General features: G+C 54.0%; 1 protein-coding gene across 1 annotated transcript in view; it reads right to left on the bottom strand.

Moving 5' to 3' along the window:
* Window positions 1-3,221: 3,221 nt before the first annotated feature.
* Window positions 3,222-17,774, bottom strand: part of WNT4 (Wnt family member 4) — a 28,801-nt gene continuing 14,248 nt past the window's right edge. Inside the window, exons 2-5 of the mRNA XM_005281747.4 lie at window positions 10,964-11,199; window positions 6,153-6,284; window positions 4,929-5,071; window positions 3,222-4,657 (exon numbers count right to left, since the gene is read on the bottom strand). Of these exons, the coding sequence (XP_005281804.1) occupies window positions 4,190-4,657; window positions 4,929-5,071; window positions 6,153-6,284; window positions 10,964-11,199 (979 nt within the window). The 3' untranslated portion in view covers window positions 3,222-4,189. The remainder of the gene's footprint in view (window positions 4,658-4,928; window positions 5,072-6,152; window positions 6,285-10,963; window positions 11,200-17,774) is intronic.

Genomic DNA, 17,774 nt, shown 5'->3' with positions numbered 1-17,774 from the left:
CACACAGGTTCTTCCCCTTCTAACTGCAGGAGTCCCAGCACATCAGAACAGCCAGGAAGAGCTGTTTGCAGAGAGCACTGGTTTTACATAGCACAGGGCAGCTCCATTACTGGGGGCGGGGGGCGGACACCCGATGCTAATTTAGCACAAAATCATTCTTTAATAGACAAAGTAAATCAGAAAAAGGCAACGTTGCTGTGCTGGTGCTGAAACGTACAATTGTGAGACGCGCCAGAGAGCTGCAGAGCCAGGGGACCTCGGGGGTGACATTTCCAGGGATCAGCTTTCATCGCAGTTTGAAAAAACCCCGTGCAGAGAGATTATCTCCACACTGATCTGGATTGTCTCGTTCAGCTTTGGCCCTCGGCCTAGCTGGACAACGAGCAGAAAAGTTGGCCAACGTCCTGAGGTCAGCGGCCCCCACTGCATTAGCTGGGAAATAGTATAAAGAATCTTCAAGGCACTTGAAAACTCACAGTCTTAACACACTGGAGCCCAGAGAATTGAGGCAGCAGCTTGACATGGGAGTTAAAGCCCAGATACCTGCAAAAGGTGATTTAATATCATAGTATATGTAAACCAACGCGGTGCAGAACAGAAATCACTCCCGCAGCGCAGGACGGAGCTGGTGTTGCTCAAGTTAATAGCTCCTGTTTCGATCAGAGTGAATGAACTGGTGCAAGAAGTGCTGCATTCCAGGTTGGAAGGGGCTTGAGTCCACCAGGTGAAGTTTCTTCTTGGCCTTTAGGAGGCCTGCACTTACTGGGGGATGGCAATGGAGCTGCAGTCTGCTGCTTAGCCCTTCCGCAGGGCACTGAAGCAATTTGCGGTTACAAGACAAACCAAGAAGTTCCAGTGGGGTTGGCTGAAGGGAGAAGCGATCTTCTGCCCCACTGGTGGCTTCACTCCGTGGGATCCTTTCTTGTCCCACATTGCACAGAAAGCGGAAGTGTAGCGTGCCGAACGAGCAGGGGCCCGTTCTGGGCACACGGTTCAGCCTCCGGAGGAGCATCTGCTGCTGCGCCGAGTCAGTTGTCAGAAAAGTTCCAGCCGGACGGTGTCTGGAGTCCTTCCAACGACCACAGCCGCTCCCCCGTCCCATCACTGCCACAGCACAGACGGGATTTCTTGTGTGTCTGCCTTTCCCTCTAACCTTTCCCCTCGCCTCTTCTTTAAGGGGAAGAAGAGGGAAAAAATATAGGCCTAAGGTCTGCATGGATTCAGCTCGTAAACCTCTGTCTCGGTCTTAAAGAGAATGGATCACGGGCAAGCAGAAGAGTCTGGGCTTTTCGGGATTGGGAATGACAGTCGAGATGGAGAGTTGGCACCATCAGCACACAGAGTTTTCCACTCAGCTAGCAGGAGAGGAGCTGTTAGCAAGTGACAGGGTCCTGCTTTGGTCTCTGCCAACAGCAGATTCCTCTCTCACCTGGAGGCGTGATTTTGGAGATGAACCTGCCTTTTCCACCTTTTCCTTCTGCACATCACGAGGTGAGAGGGAGAGTGTTTCATGTGCCACCTCCCCTCAGTGCCCCACGGCTTATTAATTCTCCAAATATTTCACTCTGTCGAGCAGCAGCAAGGGCTCTGTACGACCCTCATCCTGGGAGGAAGGGGAGAGAGCGTAGCTGAACAGGGCACTAGCCAGCCCGGCTGCAAGGTGAAGGCTGAGGGGAGGAGGAGCGTTCAGGTCTCTGCCTTAAGAAAAGCTGAGCCTCTGGTGTGTTCATTTCCGGATGTTGTTTGTAAAGCAAATGGTGGCCAGTAAGGCTAGCCCAGTGCCCCTCGTCCCCTCTGCAGCGCCTGCGTTTAGGGCTGGACAGCAGCAGTAGGCAAAGGCCAATATGCATGTAGTACTCCAGCACCGTTTCCCCCTCCTTGGAAATCACTCCACCCCCCTACGAACCAAAGGCTGAGAATGGATATGGTTCTGGCCACATCAAACACATCCAGATTCCTCTTTCCACAGAGTCTGCATGAGAGAGGCCGGGGAGAATGGGCCCCTCGGGGAGCAGAGACAGAGAGAGTGACGGGGGAGGCCAGGTCTCTGAGACCCTGCAGACCGGGACCGGGGATGCAGATGCAGCATTTGGAAAAACTGAAGAAATCTCAAGTGACTTCCTGCTAAAAGGCTGGGGCAGATGCTGACCCCTATAAGGCCCCATTATGCTGCTCTGGTGTTGGAAAGGGATAGAAACGGCCCCCAGGGAATAGCTCCAGCGTAGCTGGGCCGTATCCTTCCCCCAGCACAGCCCTCAGTGCACAGCGCTGGGGAACCGCCCCAGGAGGATGGTTACTGGGGGTATGAGAGCGTAGCAGCAGCTGCCTCCAGCTAGGCTGGCAGCAAAGCAGCCCCTGGAGCAGCTCCAACCTGGCTCCCGCAGCACCCAGAACCTGGGAGGCATAAAGGTCCCTTTGCAGACAATTGGTCCAGGCCACAGTTTCTGTGCTGCAGCGCCTAGTGACCCCAGCAGATACACATGGGCTTCAGGATCAGCTGTCTGGGGGCATCTCAGGGGTGTGGGGGGAAACTGCCCTGGAAGGAGCAGCAGAGGGGAGGCCAACACTGCTGGGGTCAGGCCAGGGACCCCTGAGAGGCAATGTGTTTTTGGGGGGGAAGAGGCCAGCGCTGCTTGGGTCAGGTCAGGGCCCCACGGCAAAGGTTGGGGGGAGGGGCTGGAGCCCCATGGCAAAGGTTGGGGGGAGGGGCTGCTCCTGCTGGGGTCAGGCCTGATCTGTGGGGTAATGGGTGGGGGTGGGGCTAGGAGCCCTCTGTGGTTTCCAGGCTGTGGAGGAGGAGCAGAGGCCGGTGTGAAGCAGAGGGCGTGGGGAGGGGTGGACGTGGCCGGGCTCAGGACCCAGCTTTGCTGGGAAGGGGTGTGGGGAGAGGAGCCCAGGGTGGTTAATAGGCTGGGCAGGAGCCCACAGTGAGGCAAAGGCGGTAAGAGGAAAGGGACCATTCCTCTAGGCAGCCCAGGTACATGTGGGGTGGGGGCTGTAGGTTGGCCTGGCAGCCAGAGGAGCTCTGACAGCTGAGGTCGGGAGCCCAGGAGGCACCACGGTTGCAGTGGACTAGGCGGGGGCTCGGCAGCAGGAAACGTGCAAGGCCTGGGGTGAAGCTTGCACCAGGGTTGGAGAGGCCGGGCTCAGGGCTTTGCTGTGGTGAAGGCTACGGAGGGGGTGGGGAGCCTGGGAAGCGCTCAGGGACTTACTCATCAGCCCGATTATTTTTTCTTTTATTTCTAAGTAAGAGGCTGCTACCACAACAGGCATCAGCTGGGAATGGGAAGAGAGGACAGGCCGTCAGCCTCCCAGGGCGGTTGGAGCTGAACAGCACGAGTGGATATGGGCTCATGGCACCAGGGGCTGTTGGTGAAGCAGATTCCACCTTCGATGAAAGAGTTTCTGTGCAGTTGGGTCTCTGTTCTCCTGACTCCTGCTTCCGTGGTGGACAGCGTCCCTCACCGCTTCCAGTGGCTTGGACCCAAAGGGAGAACCCTACCGCATAACAACACGAAGAAAGAGCCTGGGGCTTGGAACCAGACCACTAGTTTTGTCCTTCCCCACATTTTAACTTCTGCACAAAGATCTCTGGTCTGCGGAATCAGCTGGTCCCAGCAGCTCAGTTCCTGGCAACAGCACAATCCCCAGGGCAGCTTGGGATGCTCCCCTGGCTTCTGCCCTCTCTCTTCTCCTGCCACGTGGTACGGAACCAGCCAATATGAGAACAGACTCCGGGAGCCTCAGGCCAGGCCTGCGGTTTGTTGTGAGTCTGAAGTAGCTGTAATATAAAAGACCAATATAAAAGTGCCTAACGCTAGGTTTTGTTTCAGTTTAAAATCTACGCGGACCGAAATGCTCCATTGGTCAGTCAGTGGGAGTTCGTCTGACGGGGGCAGGTTCTTGGGGGCGGGCGCCACAAAGCCCCCTTGCCTGGCCCCAGCCCAGCAGCAGCATCGAGCGCATGTGCGACCCTTCCAGCACATGCAGATCAGGAGGGCTCTGGCTTCGGCAATAAATAAAGGCAAAAATACAACAATCACTTTTGGAACTTTAAATATCTTTCTCTTGCACTCGGTGTCTCTTTACACAACCCTCTCCTTGAGGTGTCCGGATCACCTCCTCCAGTCCTGGGGCAACAGGCAGGGGAGAGGAAGGGTCAGTTATAGAGGGGACGGACATCCCGGCATCACCGGCACGTATGCATTTCTACCACTCGGTGGCACTGTTTACATTTGACAAAGCAGCACCAGTGGAACTTGCAACTGCACCTTTCCACCACCTCCACTTCGTCTGTGTGAAAGCCCCTCCCACAGCACATAAGCTCACAGCCATCAATAGCTTTGGAAGTCTTGTTGCATTGCCGGCCGCTGGTCCCCAGGACCCCATTCTTTAGGTCATGGTCACAGAAGTCCGGGCTGGAGTCCAGGTAGACCAGGTCCTCATCCGTGTGTGGTTTGAACTGGGAGTTTTTTGGCACCAGGACTTTGGTGGAGCCGATCTTTCTCTGCTCAACTTCTGTGGCCCCATCAAATTTCTCCTTTAACATGTTGCCCACTTTGCGGAAGGGAGGCATTGCTTTCCAACAGGTCTTCACCTCGCACGAGCCTGACACACCATGGCATTTGCACTCTACCCGCATGTTGTTCAGGATAGCCTGAAAGAGCACACAAAGAAGAGAGCTGTCAGCTGCCTGCAGGAGGCACCCGCACCCAGACCCATTAGTACACCCCATGCAGCACGGCAGGAAGACCAGGAAGTGTGACCTAGCGCAACAGTGAATGGAGGGGCCTGCTGCAGGTGAAGAGACAACAGTGAGCAGTGAAGTGCAGGAGCCAGGAGGATTGTCAGAAGAAGGGAAATGGAGCTTGGGCAGTGGCCACTGGCCCAAGTCTGGCAGCTGCCCTGGTGTTCTGAGGAGCTATTACCTTCCTTCCAGCCTCGTTATTATGGAGGTTCATGAGCGCCCTGCTGGAGGAGGCGCCTTTACTTCTCTCCCGGACATCAACGAAAGACTGTGAGAAGGCCACTCCGTAGGCGATGTTATCGGAACAGCCAGACCACTGGAAGCCTAAAGTACAGCGGGGATTGGAGAGAGTGATTTGCAGCAGAAATGAAGGCGAGGCAGAGCTGGAGGACAGGACAACCAGTCGGCTCCTCGGCCTGTCCTCTCCCTCTCCGTTCCCCACAGTCTAGCTACAGAGGAGCTGGCCACTTCCTGTTTCTCCCTCTAAACGTGTTTCCTTTGAGTTCACACTGGACAGCTGCTGTCACCTCCTGCCTCGTGTCTAGTGAAAGGACTTCATGAGCCAGAGCTGCTACCGTCAAGGGCAGCTCCAGAACTAGGACTCTGCCATCTAGGACCTTCTAGGGAAGGGAAATAAGCCACCCCCCTCCCCAGAATGGCTGGGGCTCTTTGGAAACAAAGGGAAAAAATTGCTCAGAGGCAAATTGTGAAGCCGTAACCTGTGACACGAAGCTAATCTCTGATTTTGACCTCCTGTGGGGCTGGTCTGCCATGCTGCCTGCTGGACTGCAGCCTTCCCCTAAGTCCCACTGGTCCCTGGATTCTGCCGGCTGCGCGGTGAGCACTCCGGCTAGACTCGCACAGCGGCGAGCCTACAGACGCTGACTGCCCTGCAGGGCGGAGGAGTCACTCAGCCGAAAGGCGCCTGCAGGGCTTGGTAGTGTGTTCAGCAGTATGTAGGGATTCTCCCAGGGTGCACCAGGCTGTGCCCAGTCAGAGCTAACAATGGCAGTGTGGTAGGCACACACTCAGACACACCTGGAAAGATCGGCAATGCAGCAGGAGCGCTTTACCCAGGCACACCTGGGACCCTGGGCCGTGGGGCGGCGGCACTCTCCAGAGAAAACCATCCAACGTGGAAGCTGCCTCGGAGCCTTTGTGTGCCTGAACAGCTGGACAAATGGGTGACCTGCCCACCTGTCCCGTCTGAAAGAGACATGCAGGGAGTGATTGGGGAAGGGATCCTTTCTGTTCCTTTGTCCTTATTCTTCCTCTCTCTTCTCTAGTTGGCAGGCACAAGCCCAGCGGATCTTGTGCAATCCTGTGCTTAGCCTAGAGAAGACTCTAGCAGCCATCTGGCACCTCCACTCTTGCCCTCCCGTATCGTACTCCTGTAAGGACTTACCCTGAGGACTGACACCATGCACAGTCCGATCACAGCCACACTTCTCCAGCTCTCCACTACTGCAGGCTCGAGTCACTGCAAAGGCCACCCCCGCGGAGGAGATGGCATACACAAAAGCTGCTTCCCGTGTCCCTGGAATGACAGAAGTTGCAGTGGGGAATCGTTTCAAATTCACACGCACAGCCGAGGGCAGAGGTGCCCAGGCCCACACACTCGCATGTGTGTGTCAGACGGATGCCACTGCCTGATCCAGACCCACCCCCCCACGTGCAGTTGTGTGGCACAGAGGAGTCCTGCATGCTACCCACCTGACACAGAGATCCTGGCAATCAGCTCCTCCCAATCGAAAGCCTGGCACTCAGAACCTCCTATCATCACATGCCCCATCCAGAACACATGTACCTAGAACCTACCTACAGATCTCCTATCTCACAAGGCCACACAATACCCTGATCCTACGGGCAGAAATTTCTGCACGTACCCAATACACACACTATGCAGAACCCAGCACTGAGAGCCATGGATCCCGAGTCCCCCCATCCTCATGCAGAACACGGCACAGGGAGTCTCACACCTCATCCCCGCCCAAGCACACCACCCCACAGCCTGAGACCCAGCACAGAAACCCCTTCCAAAGAACGCTTTCCAGAAACCCGCAGAGAGACTTTTCTGGACAAAACCACAAATGCAGACGTTGTATGCAGACCCCTTCCCTCTCACCCCAAGTCTGGGGCAGAGAACCCCCCCCTCAGAGCCCCTCACACAGCAACCCAGCACAGAACTTTCCTGCAGTCCAAACCCTGCACAGAAAACCCTATAGCTGGAGACCCTGATGCAGTCCCAAGAAATTCTACTTCATCCTACAACTAATTTTTATTATTAATCATTTGGAACCTGCTGTTTGGGGCCCAGAAACAAACAATTAAACCAGCTTAAGTTGACCGTGAGAATCAAAGCGAAGGGGCATATCATTAAAATGGTGAGAGCTCTCCCCAGCCCTTTGTACCCAGCCTCCCAGAGGAGATCAAACAGAACCACCCCACCCCTGCAACCTGTCCCCAACAGCCCTTTGAGAGCAGCCCCACACCCTGAACAGTCCCGCAGAACCTCCAGGGCCCGGTTCTCCACTGAACTAAGAAGCAGTGAGAAAGGGGCCGTAGTACAGTGCCTAGCACAAGGAGTCTTGGTCCGTGATGGAGGCACTTCGGTGCTATGACAGGGCAAATAAATAATAATCAGGCAGCGGCTCTCTTCCCCATGGAATGAAGACGTGCATAGCGGGGCTCTTTGCCCGAATGGCTCTGGTAAAATCCCCTTCCAGTCCACGCTGTAAAGGAAGTTCTGGGAGCTGAGTTGAATCATAGAAGATTAGGGTTGGAAGAGACCTCAGGAGGTCATCTAGTCCAACCCCCAGCTCAAAGCAGGACCAACCCCAACTCAATCATCCCAGCCAGGGCTTTTTGAAGCACTGCTATGGTCCAGCTAACATGACACAGGAAGCTCATGGGGAAGTTAAAGCAACCCTGAGGGTGCTCTAGCTTTGCAAGGTCTAGCCAAGCCCCCAGACAGGCCTAGAACACCAGGCCCACCGCTGCCTACCCTCCACCCACCCCTGCACTGAGTGCATCTCAGCCAGAATCCAGCCTCCATCCTCACCTAGAGCCCTCACACCCAAACCATTTCCTCCCAGATTGAATCCCACACCCAGGAAACCCCACATGGAGCTGCCCCTGGAGCCTAAGAAGCTTCCCTCTGCCTTAACAGCTCTAAGCAGAATCCTATATTAGCCTGCGCACCCCATCCCCAAAACCAACCTGCAAAATCCTTCTCATGTTGCTCTGCTCCAGAACCCTGCCCCACTCTCGGAATCCTACCCCTCCGTCAGCTGGGGACAGAGCCCCTTTCACGCTGCTTGTTATGGTTACCAGAGCGGTTACTGCACATTGAGGAAGCAGTTGTTGGGAACTTCAAACCTCTACGAGGGAGAGAGCAAACATGCAGGACACATGGCCAGATTTCGGCCGGCCGGCCGGCTGTGCCAGCAGAGATTGGCCTGCGTGAAAGCAGAGCTACAGTAAAGCTACAAAAGAAGAGAGAGCTTTGCAAAGGTGCATATAAAGGGTGTGCCCATGTCTGTGTGTGTGTTTCTCTCTCACTGATAGTGTCTCTCTGCATGTGTGTGAGGATTGTGGGTTTAGTGGTCATCAATTAAATCTTGCAACACCCAATTCCCTGGCTCCTGTCACGCTCTGAAGCCAACGCGGCTGGGACGCCACAGGCCCTTCTGTCTCAGAACATGTGCTGTAGACTGAAGGGATCAGCATTTAAAGTCCAGGCTGTGCTACTTGGAAGCTCAGGGCAAGAGGCCCCAGAGTCACTTCAATGGCAGCTGAAGCATACCATTGTGAACAGAGATCTGCCCTTCACCTCTTGGGCCCTTGCTCACAACTGACTGGTCAGACAAAGGGGAGCAACTTTGGTGGTCGCAGCTCAGACTGGTGGCCAAGGCTGTAATCTGGCCTGGGCGGCAGTGGCTGGTTAGGACCCAGCCAGCATGGGACTGAATCACCTCCAAGTTAATCGAGGTTAATAGTAGGATCATGTTGGTCGGTTTGTGCTGTGGCTGCCTAAAAAGAGACGACTTCAGTTTCTGGTATTTCTGGTATTTCCAGTCCTGAACCTTCACAAGCACAAATCTTCACCCCCAGGCCGAGGGAAGGAAAGTTAAATAAGGAGTTGAGGCTGGACTGGGGGAGGCTGGGGCCTGCAGGTCCTGGTAGGTCAGAGCAGAGAGTGCCCAGAGCTTCAGAGAAGAGGGAACAGCTGGAGTCACACCAGAGAAGGGGACACCCAGGAGCTAATCTAACCCACAGAGCAATTAGACAGAGGAAAGGGGGTCAGAGTGGAGATGCCTCTGGTCACTAGTTTGCCAGGAGAGAGGGAGATCTGAGCAAGGGGAAGTCACTGCAGCTCCCTCTGCCATAGAAATTAGTGCTGCCTTCAGGAAAGAACAACGGGGCTCCAGAAACAGGCCTCATGCAGCCAGCCACGGAGAAAACTCATCACTCCTCCCGAGCTCTTCCAAAGCGCATCTGCTCTGCCCTGTACCCTCCTGCTGTTCTAGTCCTGGTCATAGGCGCCGCCTCTGCGGGTGCTCTGGGGCTCGAGCACCCATGGAAAAAAACGAATGGGTGCTCAGCTAATTGGGAGCACCACCAAACAGCTGTTTGGCGGCTTGGGGGAGGGCGGAGAGCAGCGAGCAGGCAGGGGCCTCGGGGAGGGGACGGGAAGAGGTGGAGCGAAGGTGGGGTCTTGGAGAAGGGGGCGGAGCAAGGATGAGAAAGAGTCGGAGGGAAGGCAGGACCTTGGGGGAAGGGGCAGAGCACCCCGGGGGAAATAAAAGTCAGCGCTTATGGTCCTGGCCACCCCCAGCTCTGCCAATGCATCTCCATACTGACGCGCCTCCACGCTATTCTAGTCCCCCTCAGCTCTACAAATACATCTGAGTCCTGACCCGGCGCTCTGCCCCACCCGCCCCTGCGCCCTCCCTGCTCTACAACCCGCCTGGGGCTCGTTCCCTTTGGTCACAGCGCTGTCAGGAAGTTAGCAGAGGGCTCGCAGACGGTTACAATGTAGGAGGCTGGGGTAGTCCATGCCAGAGATCATTTCATTCAGATGGATGGTTCTGAGTCTATAGAAGAACAGGAGTCTCTGTAGTTGGAAGGGTGAGAGCCAGAGCCAGCATAGCAGCGTGCAGAGAGCGATGAGTGTTTTACGGCTTTTGGGCAGCAGAGGGCATCGTCCCCAGGTCTCACCCCCAGCCTGCTTCACCCAGGAGTAAGGAACGGTCCAGCCGTGCTCGCTGACAGGCCTAGCTCACGGCTTGTTCGCTGACCAGAGAAGAGACTGGCAGAGGGCGGCTCTGCAGCACGGGCACGGAAATTGGGGTTCGCAGCAGAAATGCAGACAGCAGCTAAGGAACTGGGCCAGGTTAAAAATAGCCCCAACGAACCTTCCTGTACAGCGTGCCTGGGAGTCACAGGACCAGGAGGTACCACATGCTTTACTACCACTCTGTCTACATCCTCCACAGCTTCCCATGACCCTCCACAGCCCACTGAGCCAGTCCAGGAGCCGCAAACAGCGACCGTGCCAGAATCCCATGGCTGCACTCCTTGGTAGTCCCGGTGATGGCTACTTGCCATCTCCAACCCCCAACTGCTCGCCACCAACCCCCAGCAAAACAGAGCTGAGCCTGTCTGTTGGGAGAGCAGCACATTACCGTTCTATAAACGGGTGTGTGGCATTTCTGGCTGAAGCGAAACGATAGCATCAGGCCGTCTCCTGCCCTTCACCACGTGGTAGCTCTGATGCTGCCAAATAAATCGGACTCCACGCTGGAGTACTGGTGTGCACACGCTGCATGGGTCTACAACGGTGGTTCTCAAACTTTTGTACTGTGACTCCTTTTGCATAGCAAGCCTCTGATTGTGACACCCCCCCCCAATTAAAAACACTTTTTTATACATTTAACACCATTATAAATGCTGGAGGCAAAGTGGGGTTTGGGGTGGAGGCTGACAGCTCGCCACCCCCCATGTAATGACCTCATGACCCCCTGAGGGGTCCCAATCCCCAGTTTGAGACCCCCTGGTCTACAAGATGCAGCCGTTTCCCCCAAGTTCTGCCTCTGTCTGCGTCACAGCTGTGGCCCTAGCTGGATGCTCGTTATCTCCCACCTGGAGGCTCATGCCTCAGTTCAGTTCACTCCCTTGCCCAGAAGAGCACACGCCCCTGGCCAGTTCGCTCACCTTGTGTCACTACCTTGCCAAAGACCGGCAGGGTGTCCAGTGTGGAGCAGTTCCAGCGACGGTTACGGAATTGGTACTGGCACTCCTCGATGGCCAGCTGGGCTCCCCGGCGCACCGAGTCCATCACCTCCAAGTTCCTCTTGCACATCTGCACTTGGCGCTGGATTAACCCTTTCAGCTTCTCACAGGTCTCTTCCTCGGAAATACTCCCCACGGAGGACAGCTTTGCCAGGTACCTGTCAGCACACCCAGCAACATCTGTTAGAAAGGTTTGTAGCGCAGGAGAAAGAACTGTCCCAGCCTCTCCCTGGGAAACGCTGCCCCTTCATTTCCCTCCCCAGGCAGCTGTTTGGATATCAGGGACTGCCTTGGGCACAGACCCCTGCACTCCCGAGGTTGGGAAGACCCCTTGCCATTGCACTGACAACCTCCAGAGCTGGTGAGATCTCCACCCACGTGGTCCCTTCCAGTAGCCTGGATAAAGACACAAGCTGCTCTCCTCTCCTTCCTTCCTCACTGGAGCTGGAGGCTAGTGCCTGACTGGGTCCCTCTGCCTCGCCAGGCTGGCTGTGAGAGTTCTGCAAAATGGCCTTTCTGCCTCCGAGCAGAGCAAGGGTCCCGACAGCAACACTGGGGGAGAGTACGGCCCTCCTGCCCAGCTACAGCATGGAGTACATTCACTCCCTCTCTCAGCAGGGAGGCTGTTCAACAGCTCCACTCTGTCTGCCTAGCACGGAGGGGGAGATTCTCGGCATGTTCTGAATATGCCCTGTCAAGCCTCCCGAGTACCAGCATATCCAAGTGCTACTAGGAAAAGCCAGAGGTCTCTCAAGTCAGCCAAAGCAAGCAGTGCAGTGGCTCGACTGCCAGCTGCAGCTGCCACACTGCTCCCTCAGCGCCGGCTGTGTTCTACTCATGACAAACATCTCCCTCAAACCACTTCCCTTCTTAGTCCTGCTTTCAGCTTCCCCAGCCACCTTCGCGTGGGGAGCCAGCCCTGGTGGGTGGTGGAGGCTGCCTGGTCCATCTTCTCGTGGGCGTCCAGCCCTGGCGGGTGGTTGGGGGAGGAGACTGCTGGGGCCTTCACCACTTGGAATTCTAGTGGGGCTTGAAGTGGGGCACCTTCCAGGTCCCCGCTCACAAACATGGGCGTGAGGGCTCACCAACCCGAAATACGCTGCCTTTGCTTCCCTGCGCACCCAGGCTGCACTCTCCTGCTGCCTTGCACATTGCCCTCCAGGACTGAGGACACGCTGAGGCTACTGCGCCAGCCTGAGGCTAGGGGTACTTAGTGACAGTGTTCTGGGGAAGAGGTGCATGTGGGGGTATAACCCCCCCACTACCTGGATTTCCAGTAATTTGTCCCCTTGCCACTCTCCAGGCCCACTCCACTTCCTGGCCGTTACTGGAATCACTCTCCCACAAGACTTCATGGGCTTCCAGAGGATTACCCCACTGCCTGGGCTCCCCCACGCTCAGGAGAGAAGTGTGAGCGCCTGCTCACGGACTCTGGAAGGGAGGGGCTGGCGATCCCACCCCAGCTCGGTCCAGTGAGGGGAGGTTCATTAGGTTTCTTGGAGGACCATTATTTGATCTTCTTCCCAAGGCTCAACCTCTTGCCCTGGCATTTTGATCCCCTCGGTCACTATTTCTGAGTAGCTCGGGACATTGGTACGTTATTCCTACAGGTCCCTGGATAATCCCAGACCCTCTGCACCCGTGTGCCTGCCAGAGCAGACTCAGCCAGGGACCCCCTGGCAAACTCTGCCCTCACACAGCACTCTCTTGTCCGCAGCCGCTGGCTCCCGCTGACGTGCTGGAGAGGGCACTGCCAGTAAAGTGCTCTGCTGCCTTTAGGGGTAGGGAGCTCCTACAGCTTAGGGCAGAGTCCAGACAAGTTACTCTCTGAAACTGGAGTCAGGACTAAATATGTATCAATAACCCGGGGGGAATCCTTACCACCATTCAGTGCTTGGACAGACAGTTTAAAGTCACCCCCGAAAGAGCTGACAGCCAGAAAAATTCGAAGTTACATTTAGCTACCCTGGCACAGCAAGATGAAGCAGCAAGGGCAGAGTTAAGTTTGTTTGAAGCACCTCAGGTCAATTTGTTTTTGAAAGTAGAATCTGGTCTTTGAATTTCCTGATTTTCAGGAGTTTGTGTCTTACAACGTTCTGTTAAGGATCCTTCCCTTACAAAGTGAAGCTCTGTTCTGAGAAGGGACTACACAAGAGTGACTCCGTATTGCACGGTTTGCTCCCCTTGGGTCTCAAGTGTCAAATCTGCTGACTTCAGCAGTACGTAAGTTTTCAGTGGGTTAGCTCTGTGGAGCCAACTCAGCAGGAGGGGGCTGGAGTCTGTTCCCTCCTGCGCATCAAGAGAATTGCTCACTAAATTCCAATTGGTTATACTTGTACAAAATCACCTCTGGTGTCTGGGCTGCACAGGTGTCACTGTGGAACCCAGCTTGACTCTCAGGTCCCAGGGGAGTGCTGGCAGTCAGAAAAAGCATGCAATTTTCACTTGTAAATTGAGCACATTTGATAGGGAGCTAATGAGACGCAGACAAACATGGAGTGTCTTGCTGCCATATTTTTAGAGTGAGACTCTTTTACAACCTTAACCCCAGTTAAATCTACTTGTCCAAGAATTTATGTTCTTTTAAGACAATTACTTGCTTATGTAAAAGCAGCTCAGTGACTCCTTAATGTACATTATTGGCTTGGAAATTCGACTGTGGCCAAACCTAGGTTTGACATCTTTCTGTCAGAGCCTCACTTCCTCCCATCAAGCCAGGGTCCTGAGATATCTGTGGCAGGCTAGGATACTGGGAGGGATGTCTGCTGTTTCCATGCAAAGCTGCTCTCTGCTCCTCCAAGATGACAGGGGCAGATAATACATCACAACTTTGCTTCTGAAGAGACATTAACCTACCTTGAAACCCCCACCTTCCCCTGAGTTCAGTAACTATTAACCTTGTTTTACAGATATGGAAGGAGAGGCACAGAAGAGTTAAGAGACTTGCACAATGACCTTGCAGATTGGTGGATTAGTCATGTGAGTAGGAGTTAGGAAAATTGGGTTCTAACTGCAGCACCAATTCCATGCAGTATGTCTGTGCCTTGGGCTTTCTCCACTGTGAAAGGGTATTTGCTATCCCCTTGGGGAGAGTGCCATAAAAGTACAGACCAGGGCCATAGAGTGGGGTACGGAACTCCTGGCTCCTAACCCATTCCAGGAGAATGTTCTCCTTTTTCCCGTTCTTGGATCATGCCCACAAATGCAGTATCTCCTAGTGCTCAGAGAACCCCCCCAATTGACACTTTCCACAGCTGTGCAGCCAGCACCACCGACGATTCAGCAACTGGTCTGAACACAAACAAGTTGGCAGGAGGAAGTGATGCCACAGGTGAAGCAGCTGCTGGAGGCAGCCACGTTAGTGTCAGCTCTGTTCGGCACATGGAGAAACTCTATTTGGCAAATGGGAGAGGAGAAAATTGCTTCAGAGACCCACTGTTCTTTCTAGCTCGGCAGAATTCTCCAGGCGATGGGGAGTCAGAAATTCAAAGCAGCGTAGGAAGAGAAGCGTGACAGGGCCCTTTCAAACCTTTCCAAGCAGATGCTCCAGATAAGAGGCTTCCCAAACAAATACTTATTACTGTACTGTTTAAGAAGATAAAACAAAGACAAAAGATGTTTCAGAGAACTGCATCTGTCACTGAGAGAGGGGCTGTTAACTGGATGCACAAGAGACACAGGCTGGATGAAGCTATCCAGAATGCTCATAACTACTCCCTCCCCCATGGGGGCTAGCCACATGCCTCCATCTCCACTCACCACGTCTATGCACCCACCCCTCAATGCTGTTCAGCACTGCTCCATGCACAACACACAAACACAAGCAAGCACCCCCGCTGCCGGCGACAGCACAGTCCGACTGCCAACGTAACATGGGCCTGATCTATTCAAGGATGGCCTCACCTACTGTTACGCAGAACCTGCTTTCCAAACGCATCTCCTCCCGAAGCTCTTTCAGGAGACCTCACTGTAGCACCAGATCTGTTGCTGAAGGAGTCCAGCCAGGTCACTGGCAACAAAAAATCCTTGCCAAAGCGCAAGACAGCCCCCAAGAAGCCAGCCAGAGAAACTGAAGAGATGAACATGAAAAGAACATCTTGCTCTCTTTGGAAGGAGGGGAGTCGAGAAGTGTGGTGCTTTGAGCTACTACCACAGACAGTCCACTAGGGGGCCTCTTGGAAGCCAAGGAGAAGGTCTGCCGGCAGGAGACAACAGTGCACTTCTTTCTATAACTTCAAACCCGTGTCCTGAATCACACCACACAACCCCGGCAGCCACAAGTCATGTGGGCCTATGGCACGTAACCACGGCCTGAGTTGTGGATGTGTACAGCCCAGTCACTTTTCCAGATACCCTCGGGGCCTCTTCCCAGGGGAAACAGCCTCCCCTCTTGAGAGCAAAACCAAACACACACATTTCAGTAAGAAGTTTCTGGAAACACTTGGTTCCTGTCAGGGCTGGGCTCTGGGGGGGTCCTGGCAGAGCAGGGTGCCAGGAAAGTCGCCATCGCATCACAGCTACGAGAGGGGGTGGGTTATGCGAGCTAAGTTGGTTGAACTGGGGAGACCTTTGCCTGCTCAGCTCATGTCGCTGCCTCTGCAGGCTGCTCTGATCTTTCTAGTCTCCCCTGCTTTGACTCCGGCCTGACACGCTCTCCAGCCTCCCTCTCCACCGTAAATCCAGTTATACCCTCCAGCTCTCACTCCCCTTCTCCCTCTGTGCTCAGGCACCGGAGAGCAGCCCTACTCTGCCTTTTAGCACTTGAGGGTGGTCTCCTTGTATTCCATCCCACTCCACTCCTGTCCTGTCTTTTGCATACAAAGCATTCTGGGTATTGCCCTTACAGAGAAAGCCAGGCTTCAGCAGCCACTTGGGAGCAGGCTGAATGCTGCTTTCTGGAGCCTGGCAGCGAGGCCAAGGGGCCATTTTGCGTCACCCTACTGGAGAGGAACTGCAGAGACCTGTGACTGCTGATGGGCGATTACCACAGTCAGTGGGAGGAGACGTTACATGGCCAGCGAAGCATGGCATGTGTCAGACATGGGTGCTGTCAGCAGCCCAGCACCCCAAAGCATCGGGAAACTTCTATGGCTCCACATAGACAAAGCTGAATGAGAGATGTTGGCCCTGGCGCGGGCTCCTCTCTCCCCCGAGGTGGGGCGGGGTAGAAGAAAAACAGGTGCATCTCACATTGCTCTTCTCCTGATCCTAGGCAGACACAGGTTAGGAGGGGAAGTAGGTAAATATCCACTCTTCCTCCCTGTCTCTAGGAGAAGAGGGCAGTCCCCCATCCGCCATCCCTGGGGCTGTTCCCACCGCACATTTCCATGATCAGAGGGCCCCAGGTTTCATGCCTACATTTTGTGGTGCATCAGCCCTCTTGTCCCAGGGGAGGCTACGGAGTATTTCTAAACCATTTTGAGGTGGGGACCAAGCTGCCTTAGGCCCCAGACTGAGGCATAATCATCTTGCCAGCTTCCCTTCACTGTGACCATGGAAACTTCGGGCTCCACCATTCCATCTTGCCCTTAAAAGGGACACTGTCATAGCATTTTTTTCTCTGGAATTAGACAGTCATTTCCCCTTTGCACACACGCAAGCTAAGGCTGCAGGAGCAAATCACTCCAGTGCCTGCATTCTGCAGGACCACTTTCCACCAGTACCATATCTAACAAGCTCTACTGCAGTGAGCATGTCCGGACAGCCTGCCTTGCAGTCTGTTCTACCGCACAATTGCTTTTGCTGCTAGTGGCTGTCTTCGAGACACCCCAGAATTTCCCTTCCTTTGCTGTAGGCCATTGCTCCTTCTCCTGCTGTCTTCCAGCTCAACTCCAGTTTCACTAGCCTGCCAATTCTCAAGTCTATAGGGATAGTTTCAAGACCCTGGGCTCCTAAACCTGACATGCAATTGTATTGGAAACTGCTGGGCCTGGAATGAGAAGCATATCTTCAGAGGGCAAGAGCCAGCACGCTGACCGATGGCTGCCTCATCCCTTCGACGTGTGACAAATTGAGGCAAACAACTAAAGTCTTCAGAGAACCCCTCTATGTACAAGGCCAGTCCCACTGGGCAACGCCAGACAGCAAACCCACAACTAAGCAACACAGTCAAGATGGAAGGACCTGGGTAGTTATAGGCCTGTCGGCCTGACGTTGGTCCCAGACAAGAGTGCGGAGTGGCTGATATTGGACTTGACTTATAAAGAATTAAAGGAGGGTAATGGATTTATGTGAAATAGAACCTGCCAAAAATCTCTTTTTTTTATAAGATTACAAGTTTGACTGATAAAGGTAATAGTGTTGATGTAATATACTTAGACTTCACAACATTTTGATTAAAAAAAACTAGAATATGAAATTAAGATGGCACACATTAAATGGATTAAAAACTGGCTAACTGACAGGTCTCAGTATGTAATTGTAAATGTGGAATTGTCACTGAGTGGGTGCATTTCCAGTGGGGTCCCACAGGGATCAGTTCTTGGCCCTATGCTATTTCATATTTGTATCAATGTCTTGCAAGAAAACATAAAACTGTCAATGATAAAGTTTGCAGATGACACAGAAACTGGGGAACTGGTAAATACTGAAGATGCCAGGTCACTGATTCAGAGCGATCCGGATTGTTTGGTAAACTAGGTGCAAGCAAACAATATGCATTTTAATACAGCAAAATGTAAATGTATACATCTAGGAATAAAGAATGCAGGCCATACTTACAGGGTGGTGGACT

Source organism: Chrysemys picta, chromosome 21 (assembly GCF_011386835.1).
Source record: "Chrysemys picta bellii isolate R12L10 chromosome 21, ASM1138683v2, whole genome shotgun sequence".
NCBI classification, from domain to species: Eukaryota; Metazoa; Chordata; order Testudines; family Emydidae; genus Chrysemys; species Chrysemys picta.
Note: the sequence above shows the minus strand (reverse complement) of the source record. Positions and strands in the feature narration are given on the sequence as shown.